Source organism: Hydra viridissima, unplaced genomic scaffold (assembly GCF_058129835.1).
Source record: "Hydra viridissima isolate aposymbiotic clone 2 unplaced genomic scaffold, HvirCarnegie_v1 scaffold_7, whole genome shotgun sequence".
Classification (NCBI taxonomy): Eukaryota; Metazoa; Cnidaria; class Hydrozoa; order Anthoathecata; family Hydridae; genus Hydra; species Hydra viridissima.
In genome coordinates this window covers 1,952,914-1,974,985 of record NW_028324306.1, presented here as the reverse complement: position 1 = coordinate 1,974,985, position 22,072 = coordinate 1,952,914, and the positions used below count along the sequence as shown (strand labels likewise).

At 28.8% G+C, this 22,072-nt stretch overlaps 2 protein-coding genes and 1 non-coding gene across 6 annotated transcripts in view; 2 read left to right on the top strand and 1 right to left on the bottom strand.

Annotated features, from left to right (window-relative positions):
- The first annotated feature begins 2,822 nt into the window (after positions 1 to 2,822).
- Positions 2,823 to 2,895, top strand: Trnaa-agc (transfer RNA alanine (anticodon AGC)). Its single transcript has one exon. It is a non-coding gene; the product is annotated as a tRNA-Ala (tRNA).
- Positions 2,896 to 6,415: 3,520 nt separating this feature from the next.
- LOC145184460 (aminoacyl tRNA synthase complex-interacting multifunctional protein 2-like) lies at positions 6,416 to 10,645 on the top strand. 2 transcript variants are annotated; one of them, XM_090093918.1, is made up of 5 exons: positions 6,416 to 6,672; positions 6,952 to 7,116; positions 7,406 to 7,667; positions 9,034 to 9,200; positions 10,302 to 10,645. In XM_090093918.1, the coding sequence occupies exons 1-5, from the start codon at positions 6,544 to 6,546 to the stop codon at positions 10,548 to 10,550; spliced, it is 972 nt and encodes a 323-aa protein (XP_089950044.1). In that variant the 5' UTR covers positions 6,416 to 6,543; the 3' UTR covers positions 10,551 to 10,645. The 2 variants fall into 2 exon arrangements, with proteins under 2 accessions (XP_089950044.1, XP_089950045.1); XM_090093919.1 differs by having other exon boundaries at positions 6,506 to 6,700.
- A 3,151-nt stretch (positions 10,646 to 13,796) lies between these two features.
- The window catches only part of LOC145184785 (dynein axonemal heavy chain 3-like), a 63,206-nt gene continuing 54,930 nt past the window's right edge, over positions 13,797 to 22,072 (bottom strand). For all 3 annotated transcript variants that reach the window (XM_090092839.1, XM_090092840.1, XM_090092841.1), the window contains 15 exons: positions 19,086 to 19,243; positions 18,781 to 18,877; positions 18,595 to 18,646; positions 18,294 to 18,500; positions 17,980 to 18,187; positions 17,684 to 17,790; positions 17,362 to 17,505; positions 17,098 to 17,261; positions 16,798 to 16,951; positions 16,384 to 16,641; positions 16,035 to 16,171; positions 15,858 to 15,946; positions 14,544 to 14,665; positions 14,354 to 14,443; positions 13,797 to 14,199 (listed from right to left, as the gene is read on the bottom strand). In XM_090092839.1, coding sequence (XP_089948965.1) covers positions 13,993 to 14,199; positions 14,354 to 14,443; positions 14,544 to 14,665; positions 15,858 to 15,946; positions 16,035 to 16,171; positions 16,384 to 16,641; positions 16,798 to 16,951; positions 17,098 to 17,261; positions 17,362 to 17,505; positions 17,684 to 17,790; positions 17,980 to 18,187; positions 18,294 to 18,500; positions 18,595 to 18,646; positions 18,781 to 18,877; positions 19,086 to 19,243 — 2,194 coding nt within the window. In that variant the 3' untranslated portion in view covers positions 13,797 to 13,992. The remainder of the gene's footprint in view (positions 14,200 to 14,353; positions 14,444 to 14,543; positions 14,666 to 15,857; positions 15,947 to 16,034; positions 16,172 to 16,383; positions 16,642 to 16,797; positions 16,952 to 17,097; positions 17,262 to 17,361; positions 17,506 to 17,683; positions 17,791 to 17,979; positions 18,188 to 18,293; positions 18,501 to 18,594; positions 18,647 to 18,780; positions 18,878 to 19,085; positions 19,244 to 22,072) is intronic.

Genomic DNA, 22,072 nt, shown 5'->3' with positions numbered 1-22,072 from the left:
GTTGCTATTGTGATGGGCCAATTGATGAAAAAGGAGTTTAAAGGACTTTCGGATCAATAGCAGATGAATTCAAAAAAATACCAATTTGATAACAAACCTCGTATACAGATGTAATATAAAAATGTTACTAATCCATGTTTGTTGGATGAGAAATTGGCTGAAGAAATTATCAGCATAATTCCACCACCTGAATATCATATTTATGAACACCATGTTAGTAAAATTATTGATCTCCTCTTCACTGATAAAAATCTGAAGGAGTTTCTTGAAAAGAAAACGGTTATCAGGCAGGCTATAATGGTGGTGGTTTTGATGGACATAACTGTGCCAAAGTTAGATCATCGGACAAAATGACACTTTATTCTCCAACTGAATATCTGGAATGTATTGAAACCCTGAAGAGGTTTAAAGAAGGTACTCATTGCTTTTAAAATTTTTTTTAACACTTCTTAGAACGTTTTTAATTCAATTAGTACAGATAGGGGACTATTGACCTACCAGTCTAGATAAAATTGGGAAACACGAATATGTTAATACTATTATTTTCAGCAAGTTAATATTTGGTTAAACTTTGTTTGATTTAGTAGTTGAATGCGGTTTGGGATGAAACTCGATATATCCTACAAAGAAAAAATAGACAAGTTTGTGGAGTCCATGCTTCACTTAAAAATATATGTTCATGATGTATTCGCGATGAAGATTTTACTTGGATGGAAGTTTCACATAATCAAGTTCCATCTCAAGGAGTATCTCGATAGGAAGAAAATCCCGCTCGGTATTACATCAGAACAAACATCTGAAGCAGTGCATAAAAACTTAAACAAGACGCTGAAATGGTTCGTTGTGTCTGAGAAAAACGTCCATCACGGTAAAAAGCAAAGAGCTATGGTTGTTGAATAAAGTTCAACGAGATTGTAAGAAAATTTTTCGAGAATATATTAAGATTGAAAAAATGCCTATTTCTTTTTCATTTTTGTAACATATTATAATTTTTAAAATACTGTTTGTGGCATTTCATTTGTCTGATTTTATTATCGGAGATTTATTCATTTATTGCGTGTGTCAGTGGAGATGGAAAATTTGCATTCCTAATAAATTTTTGAAAAGAAGATAATTGCAACTATTATTTTGCTAATATTCATTAAAATGATAATTTTTTTACTAAAAATCACGGCAGTCGGATCACAGGGACAGGAATACCCTTGAAAAATGACCCCTGCATCCCCCTGATTGAAAAAAAATGTTTTTTGGAAAAAAAAAATTCTTTATCTTGAATTCAAATATAAATTGTAATTAGGTTTCAAATTTTATCAAAATATATTTTAACGCTCAAAAGATACAGCCACATAATGTTTATGACCCCCTCGTTTTTTGAAGGTTTGAAATATTTAGAAAAATGGTGAAAAAAAGAAAAAAGACGCGGTTTTTAATTCGTTTTTAACGGTTTCTATTTCATGTCAACCTGCTCGAAAGAGTGGTTAAAAAAAATCTGAAGTAAAAATAACTTCAACTTAAAACCTCTAAAAATGAGCAATGATCTCTGATAACTCAAAAATTAGAAATGGTATTAATTTCTCAATGATTAAAAACACAGCATCTGCTTTCAATTGAGGATCACCTGATGATAGTATCACAACTTTATGAGGCTAATACCATGCGTTTACTCATGGTTTTTCGAAACTGTTAACAACATTATAATCCTATTCTTTTTGAATTGTTTAAGCAAATTTGAACATATTTAAACCATTGAGAATGACATGCTCTGCTTTTTAAGGAAGTCGGATGCATTATAAATAGCTACTATAAATGTTACCATAGAGACATTATTATTTTCAGGAGTCAGGTATTCAATGACAATGTCATATGGAGCTTTAGGAAGTATATGGAACTGGCTATAAATCTTATATTATGACAAGCACCTAGCTATCACTATTGTATAAATATTATTAGTATTATATAAATCAATTTTTTATTTTTCATTTTAACGTTCACGTAGAACGCCAAATATTCTACAAAGTATCAATTATTCTAATTTAGTTTACTTTAAAAATATATAAGTATTTTTATAGAAATACTAATAGTATTTATACAATAGTTACACACCTGGAGAATACTTTGCAATCTCATATTGTAGATCACAAAGTCTTTTGCCTTTAAATAGAGTTTGCTCAGATCAATTGCTCACAACTAAGTCTCGCTTGGAAAATCTTTTGAACGTTTCTAGAGCACCATGAGCAAATACGTTTGGATGAAATTCAGTTCCCATTCCTGCTGATAATATTTCAGCAGCATAGTACCAGGGCTTTAAGGCATTTCCATCAAAAAATGCTTTGAAAGTAATGTTTGTCTAGACAATATAGTGTCTACACAGTAATCAAAGAAACGATTTACCACTTAACTGTCCAACATCCCCAATAAGATAGTTTGTTGTAAATAAGTACAATTGTAAGAGGGTTAATCTCGAACGCTGAGGTCGGTCGTTATATTGGTGAAGGTTGTTGCAGCAATAAGACCTCCTCTGGTTATCTCCTTTACCGCTCTTAAAGCATGCTGGTCCAAACTGATGCCTACTTTTTTAGCAGGTCGTTTGTTTTTAACATTTTGTACAAAAATGTAGTTAATATAAGTTGTTTGCTAATTTAAACAAACATAACAAATAAAAAGTTTTAATGTTCGGTACAACCGAAAACTGTACTGTAATAATTTTTTTATTAATAATTTTGTGTCACCCTAATATAAATACATCTATATAAATAAGCACTCAATGCTATTTTTTATCTTTAGAAATTGAATAAATAACTTTAATTTCACTACACATACATGGGGAACTAGCTCAAATGGTAGAGCGCTCGCTTAGCATGCGAGAGGTACGGGGATCGATACCCCGGTTCTCCACTTCCTTTTATAACTGATTTGTTTTAATTTTTTTGTTCTTTACGAACAGTTTGCATTTCAAAATAAACCTCCATTTTTGAAAGTTTCATAAGAAAACCTTTATATGGTAGTGAGGTTTCAGAAGTCACTTTAAAGTAAAAAACCTAGAAAAACGTATCAGCTAAAAACTTGACTTTTTTTTAATCCGTACTTTAGCAACAGAAAAGTAATTTGAACAACAAAAAACATAACATAAGTTTATTAAAGAATATACAACAAATGCGATCAGGGTCATTCCATGTTAAATCATCTAGACAAGTTGACTCATCTACCAATATTAGGCACAGAGGCAGATAATCGACGATAGCTTCAATAAACATCAGCAAAATAAAAAGTGGAAAGCATGTTAGTATTACTTGAAAAACTAGACAAAATTTTTTCTGGAGATAATTAACTTTTAATAAAAACATCAAATTTATTTGTCCCCCATATACATCACATTTTGCCTGGTACTCAAATCACTTTAAAAATACTTTTGGTCAATTCATGTATTTAAGTTTATAGTGCTCCATCCAGTTGCCTTGAAGTCTCGCGCCTAGTCCGTCCGGGGGGAGCCCTGTGGAGCGTCGTCCCAAGGAAAAAAAAAGAAAAGAAAAAGGAAAAATTAACAGAGCTGTGTTATATCGATCAAAGCTCGAATTTACGGAGGAGTTTTTTTAAAAAAAGGGAATGAGCATAATTTCAAATGAAAAAAAAATTAAAAAGATTCTGCTCAGAATAGAGTTTTTGAAAATGAGAACAAAGATGGAGGAGGAAAGAAGCTTTTGATTGTAAGTCTTTTTGAAAATGTTTCAGAAAGTAACGGTAATCTGAAATCAACCATTGGTATCTTGTAATCGCTTGAAGCAAGTATCATGAATGCTCTGGACATGAAATCGGGACTTGCCTAAATGGGATTATCCGTCGGCCAAAAGCTTAGCTACAACTTTAGGGATGCCATTCTAATATTTATTCTAATATTTATTCTAATATTTATTCTAATATTTATTCTAATATTTATTCTAAAATTTATTCTAATATTATTCTAATATTTATTGTATCAAAAAAATTCGGTCAAAATTTTTTTTTGTCTACTTTAATAGTAATTGTAAAAAAGGAAAAGATTTGATCAAGACCAAACTTTATAGTCTTATTTACTGTTTATTTTTGATAATAAATTAAAAGCCCAAATATTAATTTTGTTTTTCCACTATTTTTGATATGTAAATCCAAATTTAAATTCCTTAAGCCAGAAAATCTATAGGGGAAAATTGACACACTCGCTCATGAAGATGGATCTATACTAGTTTTCTGCGCTAGATTACTTATAGAAGAGACAGCCTACAAAAGTTTAAAGCGGTATTTTTAAGTATCATGATAAATATTAGAAATGGTTGAAAGTAAACCATGGTTGAATGTTCCCCATCTTTCTACTGCACTTTGATATATAGTTCGTTTATATGAAAAGTCCTACAATTTTAGTTAATTTTTGGTTTACCAAGTTACGGATAAATTTGAGGTTTTTGAAACTGAAGTTTTTTGTTATATTTGCGTATTTAATAATTGTTTAAAACTGAGCATCCATTTTTTTGTTTCCCTTTTTTCGCTTTTATCGATTTTTGATGATAAAAAACGAGAATTCAAAGACATTCGCTTTTAAGCAATTGAAACACTTTTTTAATCGTTTTTCATAATAAACGACCCCAGGTTAACGATAGTCATTATTTAAAAGTATTAAACAATAAAATAGTTTGCTAAATCTTGGATTATTAAAAAACAAGGTAAACTGCAAAACTTAGCAGTAAGTAAAACTGGTGAAAAAAAATATCGTTAAACTGATACAAAAGAGATAACTCGTGAAAAAAAAAAAAAAAAAAAAAAAAAAAAAAATATGTGGAGGGTGTTTTAAATACTAGGTTTAATATTTATTGTTGCTGCACCAATTTTGATTTATTGTAACCCAGCAAGCACACAATGTTGAAACAACGTTGAAATAGCGTTGATCGATGTTGATCAACGTTATTTCAACGTTGTGTGCTTGCTGGAAAGCTTGTGCCGATTTATTTTGTAATTGTGTTCAATTACATTTAAAAGTAATTGAAGATTCTGTTTAAAACCTCAAATCTCACAGAGCAACAGATTTTTTTCAAAAGAGTGTTTGAACCGAATACCGCAACATTATTTTCCTCTTATATGTTTCAATAAAATGAAATAATAAATATTATATCAACATACCGTGTAGTAGTCGAAAATTTCATCAGTAAACGATCTTAGTTTGCTGATCTAAAAAACCTGGCCGAACTAGTTTTACTTTTTTAATAACAAGGACATTGATTTTTCAAACAAAAATAGAATAATTAACACGTTAATATTTTTGCAGTTTTTTTAGTTTTTGTGGATGTAATCAAACAAGGGCGACTTGATTAAGTGGTTTAAAAAAAATTATTTACCTGATAGTTTAGTTAGTTTTGCCTGACCTAAGCATGTGACTCGTGTCAAATCCTCTAATGTTCACCAATTAAATTGCTTTTAAGTTTAGGTATATGGATTGAATTTAGGCAGTTGATCTTTTTTAATAAGCTTTTTTACCTGCACCCTTTTAGTAATAATAGTATTTTAAGCATAATCTATATTTACTCAACCTTTAACAACCTTCAATTCAATATTTCGTTAAGTGCGTGAGGAAAAAATAAATGATACAAAAAAAACTTTGAAAATCATTTTTAGTAAGCATCAAACTTTTTGCTTTTCAAAATTCACATAAATTTTCGGAAAATTAAAAATTGTCTACATCAATATCTAGAAAAATATATTTGGGGCTTCTTTAAAAAAGGTGCTTCTTAGGTCTTGCAATTAGTTTGGGGGTTCGTTTTTTCCCACCTTCTTCAAATGTTTTATTTAATCACAAAAAAAAACTCTGTACTTCGCATGAAAATCTTCAATAAGAAAGTCTGAAATAATTTGTTAGCCAGGTTTGCTTTTTAAATAAAGCCAAATCTTTTTAAAATATTGTTAAAAATGGCACTTTTATATTTAAAGTTTGAAAATTGTATTATTTCAAGCTGCTAATTAAAGTTGGATGCTAAATTTTAACTCCAAATATTTCAAGTATGTTGTACGAAAAATTTTTACTTGTAAAGTGATCCGTTTATCAAGTGTAAATAAACGATTATCTCATTTTGTCGCTTTTTATTTCGCCAAAACGACATTAAATAGAAAAAATGTTGGTCGTTATCGTTTGAAACGACATAAACTTTCTCTAAAAAGTTCGTTATTGGTCGTATCGTTTCGATAGCGAAAGTTGGATGGTTATTTAAAACTCAACTTAAGCTTCAGATTTATGTAAACAATTCACTCTGAAGTTTCCCTTTAGTTTACACAATTTACATTTGTTTTTTAATTTTAATTTAAAAATTTTAAACACTTAGAGCATACCAATTTGAGATGAAGTATGAAAAGTTAAATCGCTCAGTAGTCACTTTAAAAATTCCAAAAGCAAAGCCGTCAATTTTTTAAATATATTTTCATCTGGACCTTAAAATTGCTGTGACGTAGTGTTTGATGGTGTAAAACATGGTTTAAAACTTGATCTATTCTTTTGCTCTGCATGAAATCGATCGTTTAAACAAAATGGCACACACATCGATGACAAATCGCAATGAAATGTACAAATGTGGGTCAATCTACGGAAAGGAAGTCTATGTTGAGCTTCCTTGCTGTATGTATAGAACTAAAAGTATATACTGCGATTTAGACAACGTATGTCTTAAGATGTACTTTAACAAATGTTTGTTATTATTTTATTTTCAATATCATATATAATAGTGTTAACTTACTTCACCCTTTACCGCAACAGTTTAAAACTTTCGTTTTCTGAGCTTATACAGCATTAATTTTTTACAATGAATTTTTAAAATATAAAAATATGAATTTTTGATAACGTGTTATTTTTTAAATTTTCATGAAAAAAAAAAGAAAAAGAAAAATAAATTTTGAATTAAATTTTGATTCTACCATTCTATAGATATATGTTTTTAGAGTTCAACCATGAAACCTGAATTAAAAGAACTAGAGAGTCGGCAAGTAAAGATTTTAAATGAGCTTGAGCAGCTAACAGATGATATAAAACAGGTAGCAAAGATGTTGAACTATAACTACAGTGATTCAGTAGAAAAGGTTTCACACTGCAACGAACAAAAGGAGGTATGTACATTTCATCTCCTTTCTTACATTGAGATAAGATTTAAATTTTAAAGAAAAATTATTGATAATTATTTTTTATATCATAAAGCTCAATTAAAATTTAAGTTTAGTTTAAAACAACTTTAAAGTTCTTTTTTTTTTTTCATTTTTTAAAAAAACTTTTTTCTTTTAAATTTTAATCAAAAGTAAAATTTTGCAATTCGTTGTTTATGATTTTTTTTTTTACATTTTTTCCAATTGGCTGCTTATTGTATTACTGAATCATGTAGGAGTTATTATTTTCTCTCAGTCTGCAATTGCTCCTATTGTATCCATTAGTCTACCTCCTGGGAAGTTAGATTTTGTCATTTCATTATCATCTAAACAACCTTCGTTAACACCAGTACTTCTTTTGGAATTACTTAAAAAAGCTGCTATTAAAGTTGCAACATCGTATCATATTCATTCTTCTTATACTCAGAATATTTCTGATGAAATTTTCAATATCATTAAAAATGGAAGTGTGAACCGCGCTGAAGCTCAAGTGGTGTTTACTTTTATCTGGAAGCAAGGTAGAGAACAGATTTATTCTATTTACATAAGAGAGTTTTCTATGCTTACTGCAACATACTTTATATAAATAAAAAGGCTTAATAGCTTATGACTCTTTTAAAAAAAGCACATCTAAATCTTTTATTTTAAGGTTACTAAAACTCCAAGTAAAAATGAAAAAAATGTCAATGATTGATTGGTTTATAATTTTTTGTATAGATCTATTTCTTTCAATTATCTATATATTTTTAGTTTTTATAATACTTTCGAAAGATTATGTCAATTCTGTTAAAAAATCCATCCCAAAATAATTTTCTTAAAGGTCTTCTAAATAGTAATTCACTGTTGCTCTCAGTTCTGCATTACCACCAATTTTTTTTTTAGTTTGGAAGGTGTAAAAATAAGGAAACTAGAGATATATAGACTCCATAGGATACCAATTGGTTTCCTCAGGTTAGGATTGAATGTACTTCAATCTGGAAAAAAAGATTATCTTGGTGGAAGATGGGGTTTTTCTGAAATAGGTCTCTTTTTTCACAAATTGATTGATAAAATCAATCTGAGTGTTTAGTATAATGCTTGCCCTTTAATATTTGCTCCTCTGGAAGGTAATTATTTGTTAATATTTCCTTAAAAGTCCATAAAATAAAACTGATTTTCCTTTTTTCAATTGCACAAATTCTTTGACTGTTTTTGATTAGTAAATCTTATGAAATCTGAAAGTAGTCATACATCACCAGAGAATGTCAGTTGTATTCCTTTAAATTTAATCCTAATAGTTTTAAAAATTTCTAATTTAATGCAATTTTGATCAAATGTCAATGAATGCTACACCCATCCAGCTGTTATTTTTTTCACATTTAATTTGTCAATTAATATGTGATGCACAGTTTCTTTTTATGTTGCAGTTTTTCATCTCATAAAAAATTTCTATTAGCATTAAATCTTTTTTAAACAAAAAAAGCTCTATCACTGTACAATATTCAATTTTATCCATTTCAACATTTTATTTAAATAAATATTTTGGACATGATAATTTGTAAGCTTAAGGTTAAATATAAGATAATCACTTTATAATGCCATAGAAAGATTTAAAATACAATCCCCAGTTTACTTTAGGTGACAGTTTTTTTAAAATTTTCTTCATGTAATAAGCTCAATGTTACTTTTATAATAATCTTTTTATACCATTAATTATGTTACATTTATCTATTAATAATTTATTGTTTATTTTTTAGGCTCTATGTGTTTGTTTCCTCAATAATTTTAAATTATTAAAAAATGCTGATTTCTTCATGCATTCTTTATGTTGATATATTTCTTTTAAATGTCTTTTATATATTTTCTACTAATAATTGTAACTAATTTACTATAAAATTTACGCAGATTTCTTTCTACCATCTCTGATGTTTTCTCCTTTGCTTCAAACTCGCTTGTATGGTGATGCTGCCATTGCACGTTACTTGTGTCGTTTATTGGTTCCAACACTATGTGATGAAAGTGATATCACTCAAGCTGCTTGTTTGGACAGATGGCTTGATAATGCAAACCAGGTTTTTTTTTTTTTCTTTTTTTTTTTTTAAATGTAGCTTTTTTTTTTTAATATCTATCTTTAAAAAGTAATTGAATGGGACATGCTGCTGGGACATTTGCAATTAGGGTATTTGCAGATTTATTCTAATATATTTGTATGCTATATGTCATAACTAATTGTTTTTTGCTTAAAGTAAGTATTGAAAAGAGTTTTAGCCATTAAAAAAACCCATAAAAATTTTAGTCATATATAACAATACTAATGATTTTAGACATGTGATAAGTGCAGAGAAAATCTTTATATAAAGTCTTAAAAGTAGTAAAAGTACATGTAGTACTCATTACTTTTATGAATAGGTAATATTGATATTTTAAATTGAATTAACAATGAAGTGAACGAGAGAGAATTTTTTTATCTGATTTTTTTAAAATTAGTGATGACTAGGGCAACCAAAAATTTATGCTTTTTAGATCTGATAAACTAAAAAAAAAAGATTATTTCCATTTATAGATTTTTCTATATCATAGTGATAATGCTATGATATAGAAAAATATTATGAATTTTATTTAAATTGTATTTGTTAAAAATACTTTAGATTCTGTAAACTGAATACAGAACTACTTAAAGAAAGTTTATTTACCTTGCTTCAAAAAAAAAAAAAGTAGCAAAAATCCAATTTTTTTAACAGAATGCCAATCGTTTTTTATTTGCAATATATTACGATCAATCAAAGTGGTTGCCTTTTTTATTGCACCTCGCCCTTTGAAAGAACCTGTAGTTCCAAAATTTTAAAATCTTCCCATTATTATAGATATTGTACAGTTGGGATTTCTAATTTGTTCTCAACCTCACGTTATATTTTGCTTTACTAGGTCCACAACTAAATTACGTTAGGCTATAGTCCAGTGTCTGTCTCCTTTTTGCCATCTTTTTAAAAAATAATAATTATTAACTTTTAATTTATATAGTTTTCCTTTTTTTCAAATAATTTATACTGTAAAAGTTCATGAAACATAATTATTAACAAAATATTCTTATATTCATTTTAAAAACGTCATAATTTTAAAAACGTCATAATTCTTGGAACACACCTTACTTGTTTTTGTTTTTTTGTTTTTAGATCTTCAATGGAAGTACAAAAGAGAAAGATGCTTCAATGAAAAGTTTAAATGCTCATTTGGGTCAAAATACTTTAATATTTGGCGAAATAATTACTGTTGCTGATCTCGTTATGCTTTCGTCCATTTTGGTAAATAAATCGCACTTTCAAACTTTGCCGAAGAACGTAAAAAGATGGTTCATTTACCTATCTAATTTATTTTGTTCAATAATAAACCAACTCAATGTGCCCTCAACATGGTTATCGTGATAAATAATATAAAATTTTATGTAAATTTTCTAATGCCTTTTTAAATCTGTATTGTGAGTTTTTTCATAAGAAAGAGATCCCAGGGCGAATCGAAATAGAAATATTATTTATATTAATTTTGTGATATTTTAATTCAAATTTTCAGCAACACATACACAAATTTTATCACACAAATCAATGCAGTGTTTTCATTGCCTACTTTTTTAGGAAAGGTCTTTGTGACTTTAAATTTCTGCAAATCTATCATTGACCTAATTAGCTTACTCAAAGTTGCAAAAACACTAAGACGTTCGTGACCCAAAACCATACGCGGTCGTCTAGTAGCGTTATGTTATTGTAGTGATCAAAATATTTACGGAAAAAATCATTTTCAAAATGATTACGGCCTTTGTCAATAAACGTAATTTTACACTGGATATTATACATATAATAGGTATATAGTTCTCCAGCATAAAGTGGAGATTTTCCAAAAGAAAAAAGTTTTTTGGATAAACAATGCATGATCTTATTTCCCTATTTTCAATATTATTTAATATCATTTGTCTCAGATCTATAATAAACTCAACTTTACAAAAGAAATGGAATCTGAAGCATTTTATGTACATGATTTCCAATAAATAATTTTACCATGGTACGCTTGCCACTGTACCTTCAGTTTTTGTTATGTTGCTTCAATCTGTTATGTGCATATCCCTCAACTTTATTCCTGTGTAGATTCAAACTCCAGATCATAGTTTTGTCAATAGAAATTTGTTTTTGAACTAAGATAAGTTGACTTGTAGCATTTTCCACGAGGAAACATTGGTCTGGAACAATCCAGAAGAAGGGCACGAGGTGGCACCAGCCTTTAAAGTATTAGAACTTTCAATTGTGTTTTTATAAATTTGAAAAATATTATTTTTTATTTCAAAAATGTTTATAAGTAAAAAAGCTTTCAGTTTCCGTAAAACCTATGAAAACCTGGAGATGTTTATTTTGTAATTGCTAAATTTACTCATCACCTGTGTATATTCGATTCTTAACCTAAAAGTAATTAGACAGCAAATAATAAATAGAGATCACATTAAGTCATGTGAACTAGCTATTTTAGTCTTTTTTTCCACAAAATCATTTAACTTCTAAATTATCAATTCATACAACTAACATTAATAGAATGTGTCTAAAACTTTGATCCAAGTTTCTTTTTAAAGTGTACAGCTATACTAATTTACTGATAAAAAAACAACACATTTGTTTCACAAAATTTCCACTATAAATCAATGCTTTTTATTTCTCAAAGAAACAATACATATACTATGTTGTTACGTGTTTATTCGTTTATGGTTGGTCGAACTTTAAAAGCAACATCTTCACCTTTTCTGATGTTTCCAATTTTAATGTTGCTGATTGCTAAAATATGTTCTATATTTATGTTGCATGTCTATGTAGTATGGGAATAGCTTAATAACAATTTCTTTACAGTATAAAAAATTATGAACCCATTACAAACATAATTACATAATGCTTTAGAAGGTTTTGTTAAACCACCACGTGACATAATTTCAAGATATTCTGTTGAGACTTGAGTTTACACAGTTAACACAGATTAATCTGCAACCTTTTTTGTGATGTAACCAGCTACATTAATGACAATTTCGTAAGAATGATGGCACAGCTCATTCTTCATAACTCTTTTTTTGGAGCTTTTTATAGTTTTTGGTTGTTTTCGGTTGCAATATATATTCATCATTTATTTATATGGCAGGTTGATGAGTCTTCGCGTTTACGTCTTTTCCCAGTTGTTTTATCATTTACTTACGTAATAGGTTGATGAATCATATAATAGATGTTCATGAAACAATTTTTTTTGTAATTAAGATTGAATTTTTATTAGCTAAACGAAATGTGTCCACAGAATCTTAGAGAAATAAAAAAAAAAAGAATGCAATTCTAAATTTCTTTTTAAAAAACATGCTGATCATACTGACCATGCACTTTTCTCAGAAGAGAATTTAAATTAGAAACTTTGCGTGCAAAATTATAGATTACATCAAATTTGGCTTGACAATATTTTAAATAACTAAAAAGAACTTTAGACTTAACTGATATCATTAAAATACAAAGGTTTGACATCTTAGTTTAAATTTAGCTGAGAGTTGCGTATTGGTCCCGCAAAGTATCCTGTAATATTTTGCATTTAATACTAGGATAACTTTTGGGAGTTAGTTGCACATGTGCGCTTGAGACCCATCATATATTAGATTGAGCTCATATTCCCTATATTGAATAGCTATTTATTTAAGGTTGTGTTTTTTTTTTATTGAAAATTTGAGTTTATATTTTTGATTTAAAAATTGGCCCCTAAATTTAATAATTCTCTAAAATAAGCAAAAAAAGTTTAAAATAAAGGAATATTATCTTAGTTAACCATATAAATAGGAAGACTTTTGGATAATTATGAAGTTTGACCCCCTTGCCCTTCTTTTAAAGTTTTTACCCCCTCTGCCGCCCACTTTTTCAAAATTGTTTCCTTTTAAACTGTGATTTTAGGAATAGTGAATTGAGTTAGAACTCTGTCAAGTTTCTCATTCGATTGTCAGGAAGTTTAGATTTGAGAGCTGACTTCCTGCCCTAGCTGTTTGTAAATAACTTTTACTGAAATTTGAGTTAGAAACTGATCTTAAGAACGTGATACATAAAAAAACGTTAATTTAGTTATAAAACGTTACTTTAGTGTTAAACCTGATGTAAACGTTAATTTAGTATTAAACTTGATGTTAAATCGTGATAAATTATAGTAAAATCAATTGAATAAAAACAAAATAGAAATCATTTGAATTCTTTCGTAAGAATTTTAAAATCTCTATAAGCTATTATTTTTTATAGGCGGGGGAAGTATTTTCCTTGCCCCCATTCACGTTACGCCTCTGTCTTACGTCCTTTGCGCAGTTCTATGCTAAAAAGAAAACCACATTTAAAAAATTTTTAATTACAAATCGTATTCTCGTAAGTTTGACAGCACTTCAAAAAAGAAACGGATTATCATTAAGCATGGTTTCACGATTATAACGTTTGTTGTATCTAGAATGTCTATATTTTCTAATTAGTGATTCATCTCAAATAATTGAAAATTAATTACAATTCTTTTATTTCCGGACCATGCAGAGTAAAAAAAAAAAAAAGAAAGAAACGTGCAAGTTTACTAATCATCAGATTTTTAAACAAATCTGTAAAATTCAGGTAAAACGCTGAATGAAAAACCTACAGTTCAGTACAAAATTTATTTTCTTTTTTTTTGTGACGAAATTTACATAAATACTATATTATAAGTATAATCTAAATATTCGAAAGAAAATTCAACAAATCAATATCAAATTAAATAAACTGATTTTAAAAATAAACAAAACGAACTTAAAAAAAAAAAACAAAAAAAAAAACGCGTTACGACTTAAAAGACATCATATCAGTTATCTAGCTGGCACAAAAGAGCGACACCTCGATTAATCCAATGATTTTCATCTTTATCACTCGGCAATTTCATATACGTAACAAAATTTGTAGAGTGCCCTGTGGTTGATAAAGTTCCACGCCTTGCACTTGTTTTATAGAGAGGGCAGTTATAAGAAGGAAATACCTTAATCTTTCTTTTTTCACTGGGGACTAACCACATCTAATAAAATGTTAAAGAGTCAAAACAAGAAAACAGTAATCAAAGATAAAAATTGCAATAGGAAGTTATTTATACTACTTCTGCTGCAAACGTATCAAAACATATTCCCGAGAGATCTTTACATAAATTACAAAAGAAACATAAGAAAAGATACGGTCGGCATTTCGTCATATAAGACTTTTGAAAACGATTCTCCTAGTATATGTTTTTCATGATCCCAACGTGCTGCTTCTAAGAACAGACCCTGGAAAGCAAAACATTTATTTACCAATCGACCTTCATATTTGTAAAACAAGCTAATTATGATATATTTCAACCATTAAAAATAACAGTTGAAATCTAACCTTAGCATAAACACCATCGTCGGGCCGTTTATTTAAGTCTGCATCTTTTTTCATAATCAAAAACTGAAAACTCACAAGATCAATAGGTAAATGGTATTTCCGAGCAAAATTCTGAGATACACCTGAAAAAAGAGCTTTGCTTTCATTAACCAATCCATGAAAATTTTCAACGTTGTTAAAAAACGTCGTAAAAACTCACAGATTGAAATTTTATGCAAGCCTTTATGACAGAAAACAAGCAGTAAATAAATTTACTTAATATTTGCCAAAAAAAAAAAAAAATGCAATTTAAAAATTTTATTTAGAATATGCAATTTAATATTGTTATAATATTAATATTTAGAATATTGTTCCAAAGGCAATTATTTCACGATTGACCATTTCAAAAAAGAAAAAGTACAACACCATTCCTAAAATAATCAAAAGTGCTGAAAACATATCTAGAGACCAAGGTAGTGGACGGGTAGCCTAAATAATGGACGATGAGTGTCAAACGCCTAAAAAAACATTTTCATACAAAGCAAACCTTTGACTATAATCATACAGTTTTGTAAAAGGCAAGTCGCTGGAAAATTAATTGTTCCAAATCATATATTATCAAAACGTTGACAGTGAAGACAAGCATTTGAATCTACAAGAAGATTCCAGTGCAAAAAGTAACCAAAGGAAGCTAATTCAAATTAACTGCGATATGCTTCGAAGGCTTCAAGAAGAATTGTGCATCCTAATAACGATTCGTATTTCATTTTAGTAAACACTATAAGTAATAGGTAATAATGTTATCTACATAAGCAAATTTGAACGAACTCCTTGTAGTCTAAAATATGGACCGACACGGTATACTCCAACAGAATATTATAAGCTTATTTCGCTCCAAGTGGCCTCTCAATTAATCAATATGTTAATTTAAAGTTACTGCCTCTCCAAACTGAATGTTAAACAATCAAATGTTTTTGCGCAAAAGCCTCAAAAGTTCAAAAGCGAGCAAAAATTCTCGATCATTTTCGCGATAAGATCTTAACTTTAGTAAGTCGTGATAGTAAAATACATTTTTCAATCATCAGCCATGATTAAAAAAGAATTCTGACTAATAAATAGTCTAATAGTAACATTTTGCAAATTTTCCTAAGGTTCATTATATTCAGTAATTTTGCAGTTTTTAAATGACTTGATTAAAGAAAAAAGAAGAGAGAAAGATGAGTGGGCATTGCCCTACCAGATCCTCCCATTTCGACGGCCATGAAAAAATTTTTGCGTTTTATGTAAAATAAACAATTTAAAACTTTTAAATTTTAAGTCACACTCTACACCGACCTGTAAGAAAAGACTGCGTGAAGTAGAAACCAGATATCCAAAACACCTTAGGAATGCCGTTGTTAATCCAACCGTGGAAGAACTTCAACCTTTGAGATTAAATTTAAAATTTTCTATTAAGAAGTAAAAAAAAAAAAAAAATCAAAAAAAAGTTAAAAAAAAAAAAAATCAAAACACCTTTCGAGCAGATCTGTAATATAGCTTCCCAGAGACTTAAGCGAAGGATAAGATTTTGCTGCCCACGCTGCAGGTATTTTTCCCATCAACATGCTGTTAAACATATCTTCGAGATCAGAAGACATAACGACTTGTCCCTAAGTAAAAAAGTAATTGAAGTGAAGAGCGAATTTCTTCACATCCGATTACTGATGAAGCTCATGTAATTAACCAGCAACCACCTGTTCGTGAGTTGCTCGTGGCAATCACTTGCACAAGACAAAGGTCTTGAAAGTTTACCAATTTGCTGTCAAAATTCTCGGTATGATAATTAAATTGTAACAATAAGAAACTGTAAAACGAAACTAACCTTGATGACCTTTTGAATGTCAACTAATGAAGTACGAACAACTTTTATTAAACGATTAAAACGAATGAGCTCTTGTTTGAGAACAGTATTCATTGATTCTTCATAACGAACCGGATATTTTTTGATTACTATTTCCAGATTAAATTCTTGAGGAAACTTTGCTAAAATATCGTTGGCTAGATCAGACACTGACTCAGTAGTTGTTTTACCCGCTCCACTTGACTGACGAGGTAAAGTCAAGAGAATTTTATCGAATAGCTAAGATGTGATGATAAATAAATACATATAAGGCAACTAAAAAAAGTCTACAGTTTTATCAAAAAATTAAACCGTGTCACTATATTATATATAATTATATAATAATATAAATATTATATATAAATATTGTCAAATTATATATAAATATTGTGTTACATCTTGAGTTTCCTTTTGTTCTTTGGTAATATCAGCATTTTCATGAAGACCAAAGACTTCAGGGTGAGATATTATTGGAAGACTTCTTATATAATCAACATAGGCTTCAAGACCATTCTTTTTAGGAACATAGTAAAGACCGCTTGGGGAAAAGCTAGATGCAAAAATTTATTTAATAGAACACAAACGCACTGTTAGACAATACATTAATATAAAAACATTAAAGAAATAAAGAAAAAAACGATTCAAACCCCGTTGTTTTTAAATATAAATTCACAGACACTACGTTTGGAGTTTTACCTGTATTCATCCACAGAATATATACGCTCACAAACAAAATTCTGAAGTAGTGAAAGCAACAAACGTCGATCTTTATCATCTGTAACTCTCCCTCCATAATTGCATTCTCCAAACAAATAAATCAGAGCCTCCAATGGGACCACATTATAATCATTGAGGAACATCTATTAATTAAATCATAAATATAGATAAACATAATTACTTATGTTAACAATAGTAAAATCAAAATCAGTTTTACAAAGTATCAGTTTTAAAAAAGGACACCTGCAACTGCCTCATACTGATACGGAGATCAGATTCGTTAAACTCGTAAGGTATGTTCCACCCAAGTGGACCAAAATTTCTTCTTTCTTGAACAAGAGCATGAAAGAAGCATAAGCCAAATAACATCTTTTCCCATTGCAGCAACTTTAATAATAAAACAAAGGTTGAAATAAAAACTAAAATAACAGCCATTAGTTTTTGGTGACAAGTTTACGTGACAATGACAGTAAATATTCAAAGAGAAAAAGTAATTTTTTTTTTGGTAGTTAATATCAAAATAAAACAACATTTCTATAAAAAACAGCAGCAACAAAAAGATCACCTTGTTACAGCCTTTAAAAAACTCATTATCTGATATTGGATCATTAGTATAAGATCTAAGTATGTTTGCCCTTATTCCTTTGGGAGGTTCATTTGTCATTTTAACACCTTAAGAAAGTTAAAAACAATTTGAATTTTGATTCATTTACATCTTAACTGCTAACAATATATTATGATTACAGATATCGCTCCATTATTAAAGATTTGATACTTTGCTATTTATTGTAAAAATGTATTAAAAAATTTTTTTTTTCTAAAAAAAAACACTTTTTATTTTTTTACACTCCAAAAACATACCATTTTCTAAAATAGATATTGGAAAATTTGGAGAAGAGTAACTTGTTAACCACAATCTAAAATTAGGATGAGTATTTTCAGAGTTAATGTCTAGTTCACAAATTTTTTCAAGAGTTGGCATCCAACTTGTGGCCACATGACAGTTTTGTAAAACAACCCAGGTGCCATTTTTTGAAGCCAGCTGAATCATTTTATATGCAATTGGACCCTAAACATCAATTACTAAAAAGATGAACACCAAATTTTTTGTTTCCAACAATTGTTAAAAAGGAAAGTACAACTCTTATTTAAGAAGAAAAAAAACAAACAACTACCTGGCCTTGCCCAAGAGAAATACTTTGAGTCAGATCTCCACCAAAGCCTTTTTCCTCTGCAAATTTTCTCAAAGCAGCCATAGGATCAGCACCAGGAGAAAGAACAAATATCAATGGAGTAATATTACTAGCATCACTAAAGCTCAATGGTAAGTTAAAATTGGGTGGTTCAATGTAAAAGGCACCCATGTTACTGATAATAAAATCCTAAAGAAAAAACAGAACTGTGATAAATGGTGTAACAACAAAAAGACAACAGAGTAAAAATAAATCTAATCTTATCCAATTGTATTTTACTAACCTGTATAGCTGGAATAATTTTATCAGGTCTTATGCACCGTAACACAGCAAGTCTATTTACAGACAAAAGAAAAAGATTTGCCGAAAGTATGAGAGTACTAAATGATCACTACAAAGATACAAAGGCATTTAGGAGGAAAAACAATAACAGAAAAATTAAGATTTTATGACTGACATATATTAATACCTTTCTAACCCTTTTAGATTGTCCCATCCAACAGGGAATTTTTCAAGATGAGGAGCAGCTGAATCATACACAGACTTCCATTCAGGGACATTTATTTCTAGAAATAAAAAAAACCCCAAAATTCAGCAACTTCTATAATGTTTATAATTATTAAATAAATTAAAACAATAATTATAACAGTTACAAAAACAATGTTAAAATTATAAACAACAATAAGTTATTAGAACAACAATTAGAACATTCATATTTAATGTAAGAAAAAATAGTTAAAAACATTAATAAAAAAGTTTCCAAAATATACTCACGATCTTTTAATCCACCCAGTTTTTCCAGATTGGAAGCACGTACAATTTCTGCCCAAGATTTTTCATTCAACCAAGAAGAACATGGATTTGGATATGGATTATCCAAACCAACACCACCAGTTAAAAAAAACCGCCACATTTGATCATCAACTTCATTTCTTATAAAAGAAAAAAGCTATTCTTTCCAGCCACATTTTTGGTAATAGAACATCAGGCAAAATATGAATTAAGTTTACTTTATCATTTGTATTTAAAATTAGTCACACTTTTAAAATGAATTACAAAAAAGTAAAAATAAACTATTTAGGTTGCAATAGTATTAGAAATTTTAAAATTATTTTTACATTTTGTATGCCATTTAAGTTTATTAACTAATTAAGTTTATTAATCATTAATTTATAAAGCACACTACTGTTATTTTATCTCTCAGTTCTATTTTGATCCTGTAAAGGGTATTTTGGTGTAAATTGCTAAACTTTGCTTTCCATAAAACATACACAAGGAAAACATAACACTTACAAACATTAAATAATTCATATATTTCATTCTTTTGTTTAATTTACAACTTTGCTCAATTAAAAACTAAACAGAATAGTATTTCATTTTTGACCTTAAACTACTTTATACATTTTATAGACATTAAATTTACTATATATCATCAGATTCAAGCAGCATAAAATTTAACCTGCCACTACAGAGAAACCTAGCTAAAATATTTGATATCCAGGAAAAATGAAATTTGGTAAGATAATTTTGCCAGAATCTATCTCTACTGAATATTAAATACTTTACAATTATAATATATATATATATATATATATATATATATATATATATATATATATATATATATATATATATATATATATATATATATATATATATATATATATATATATATATATATTATAATTAATGTGTTTTTAGTATCTAAATCAAATTAATGTGTTTTTCATGAGTTTTTCAAAACTCATGAAAAATACATTAATTTGATTTCCTTGTTGAAAAAGTTTACACACAAACCAAAAAATTTGATTTTACCATATACACATTTGGATAAAGAATTAAACAATTTTATGATAGAAATTTTTTAATTCTAATTTTTGTAAATGGAAAGTACTTACATAGTTTTTAAGCATTTAACAGTTTATTGTTACAGCATAACTTACTAAATTACAAGTAAGTATAAGATCAATTCTATAAGAATGAAAAGATACTACATAAAACAAAAAAGAATGTGAAGTATTTAGTCCAATTAAAGCATTGTATACAACTGTTATGTTTTGTTAGACAAAATAATTTTAAGGTGAAGGTTCTCTTTCTTTTTACAGATTTTGAAAAGTTCTTGAAGACACTTGAGTGTCCATTCTACACACTGATTTGTTCTGGGTGTTTCCAGTCTTGATGGTTAATTTCTTTTTCTCTGGTAGAAGAATAAATGCCAAAAGAGCTAGTATTGCCCAGGAATTCCATCTTGAACTACTCAAGTTTGGTATTTTCTGAAACTTTAGGAAATATTTCAGAGTTTTCAAAAAACTGGAAAACTTGAGTTAAATGAAATAGAAATTTCATGTAATTACGCCATCTTGCTGTTTCAGTAATCACTTCTTTACCATTCTTGAAAATCATCCTGAGCTGTTTGAAGTTCTTTACAAGTTCTAGAATATATAGATATTCAATGTTTGGTGACATGTTGTATCCTCCAAGTTCTTTATCAATTACTGCATGTAGAACTCAGTCAAGGACATGGTGTTGACAACCGATAAATTATGGTTCTTCCTGGTTCTTTCAAAAAAAAAAAAAGTCTTCATAACTGAGTGACAACCCCACTCTTTCTTCCAGTATTAACATTTGTAGTGTAAAATCATCTTTATTCATCTCATGTGTATTCATCAAGGGTGTTAAGCCTTTAGCAACAGTTTTACGTGCACAATTTGAATTGATAAATTTAGAAAATTTAATTTCTTTTGCCATAAGTTTGTTACTCTTTTCTCAATTTGCTTTATGTGTTCACATCTACCTGTAATGGATTCCCTGAGAAACAGATAGTCACCAACTTGGAATTTGATTTTTCTTCAAGTGGAACAGTTCTTCTTTTTCAATGTGATTCATAAAATCTTACAGGATTTCTTTCAGTAGGGGAAGTACTTTTCTTATATGAAACAATGAATGAAAATAATACTTAAATATATTTCTCAAAAACAATGATTATCATTAGCATTGCTCTATCAGACAGCTTATATACTATGAATCTTGCTAATTTCCATAAACTTCTAGAAGATTTCAAAAAGTGCTAGAGTGTTTCAGAGATTTTTACTTATTTTTTACTTAAAACACTCGCAACTATTATTTATATACCATTTTAGAAATATAGTGTTGTGCTTGATCTTTTTAAAAGCAAAAGCAGAATAAAACTCATTTTCATTATCTTGGAGCAAAAGTTCATTGATTAATGAAACAGGAAATTAATCATTTTACAAAAATTTAAAAAGTCACAGCCCTAATAAATATATATATAAAGTCCAAAGTTTGTATGTATGTGGATGTGTTCTTTGTACAAATCCACAGTCTTAAATTACCCTCACCAAATTTTGCACACAGGCCTAATTTTTACCTGAAAGGTTTTAGGCCAGGTTTGGACCTTCATTTTCAGGGTGCTTATGGCTGGAAACAAGTTCCAGCCACCTATGACCATTTCTTGCCCTCAACAAGGAGGTAAAGGTGGGGTGTGGGAACTCTGCAGGGATTTGTCAAATGTGTTAAAATTTTGCACATAGGGGCAGCTTCACTCCCTGAATTCAATGGTGACATCCTTTTCCAGACAAGGGCATCCATAAGTCAGTTACCACATCATTGTTTAGTTCCTAAAAACATGACTACATAACTACGAATGCATTTCTGATCAAAATAGTAAAGTTTTAAATTTTGTGTATTTAGTTCCCAACAAATAACATTTAGTTACCACAGTGTAGTTTAGTTCCCAAAAA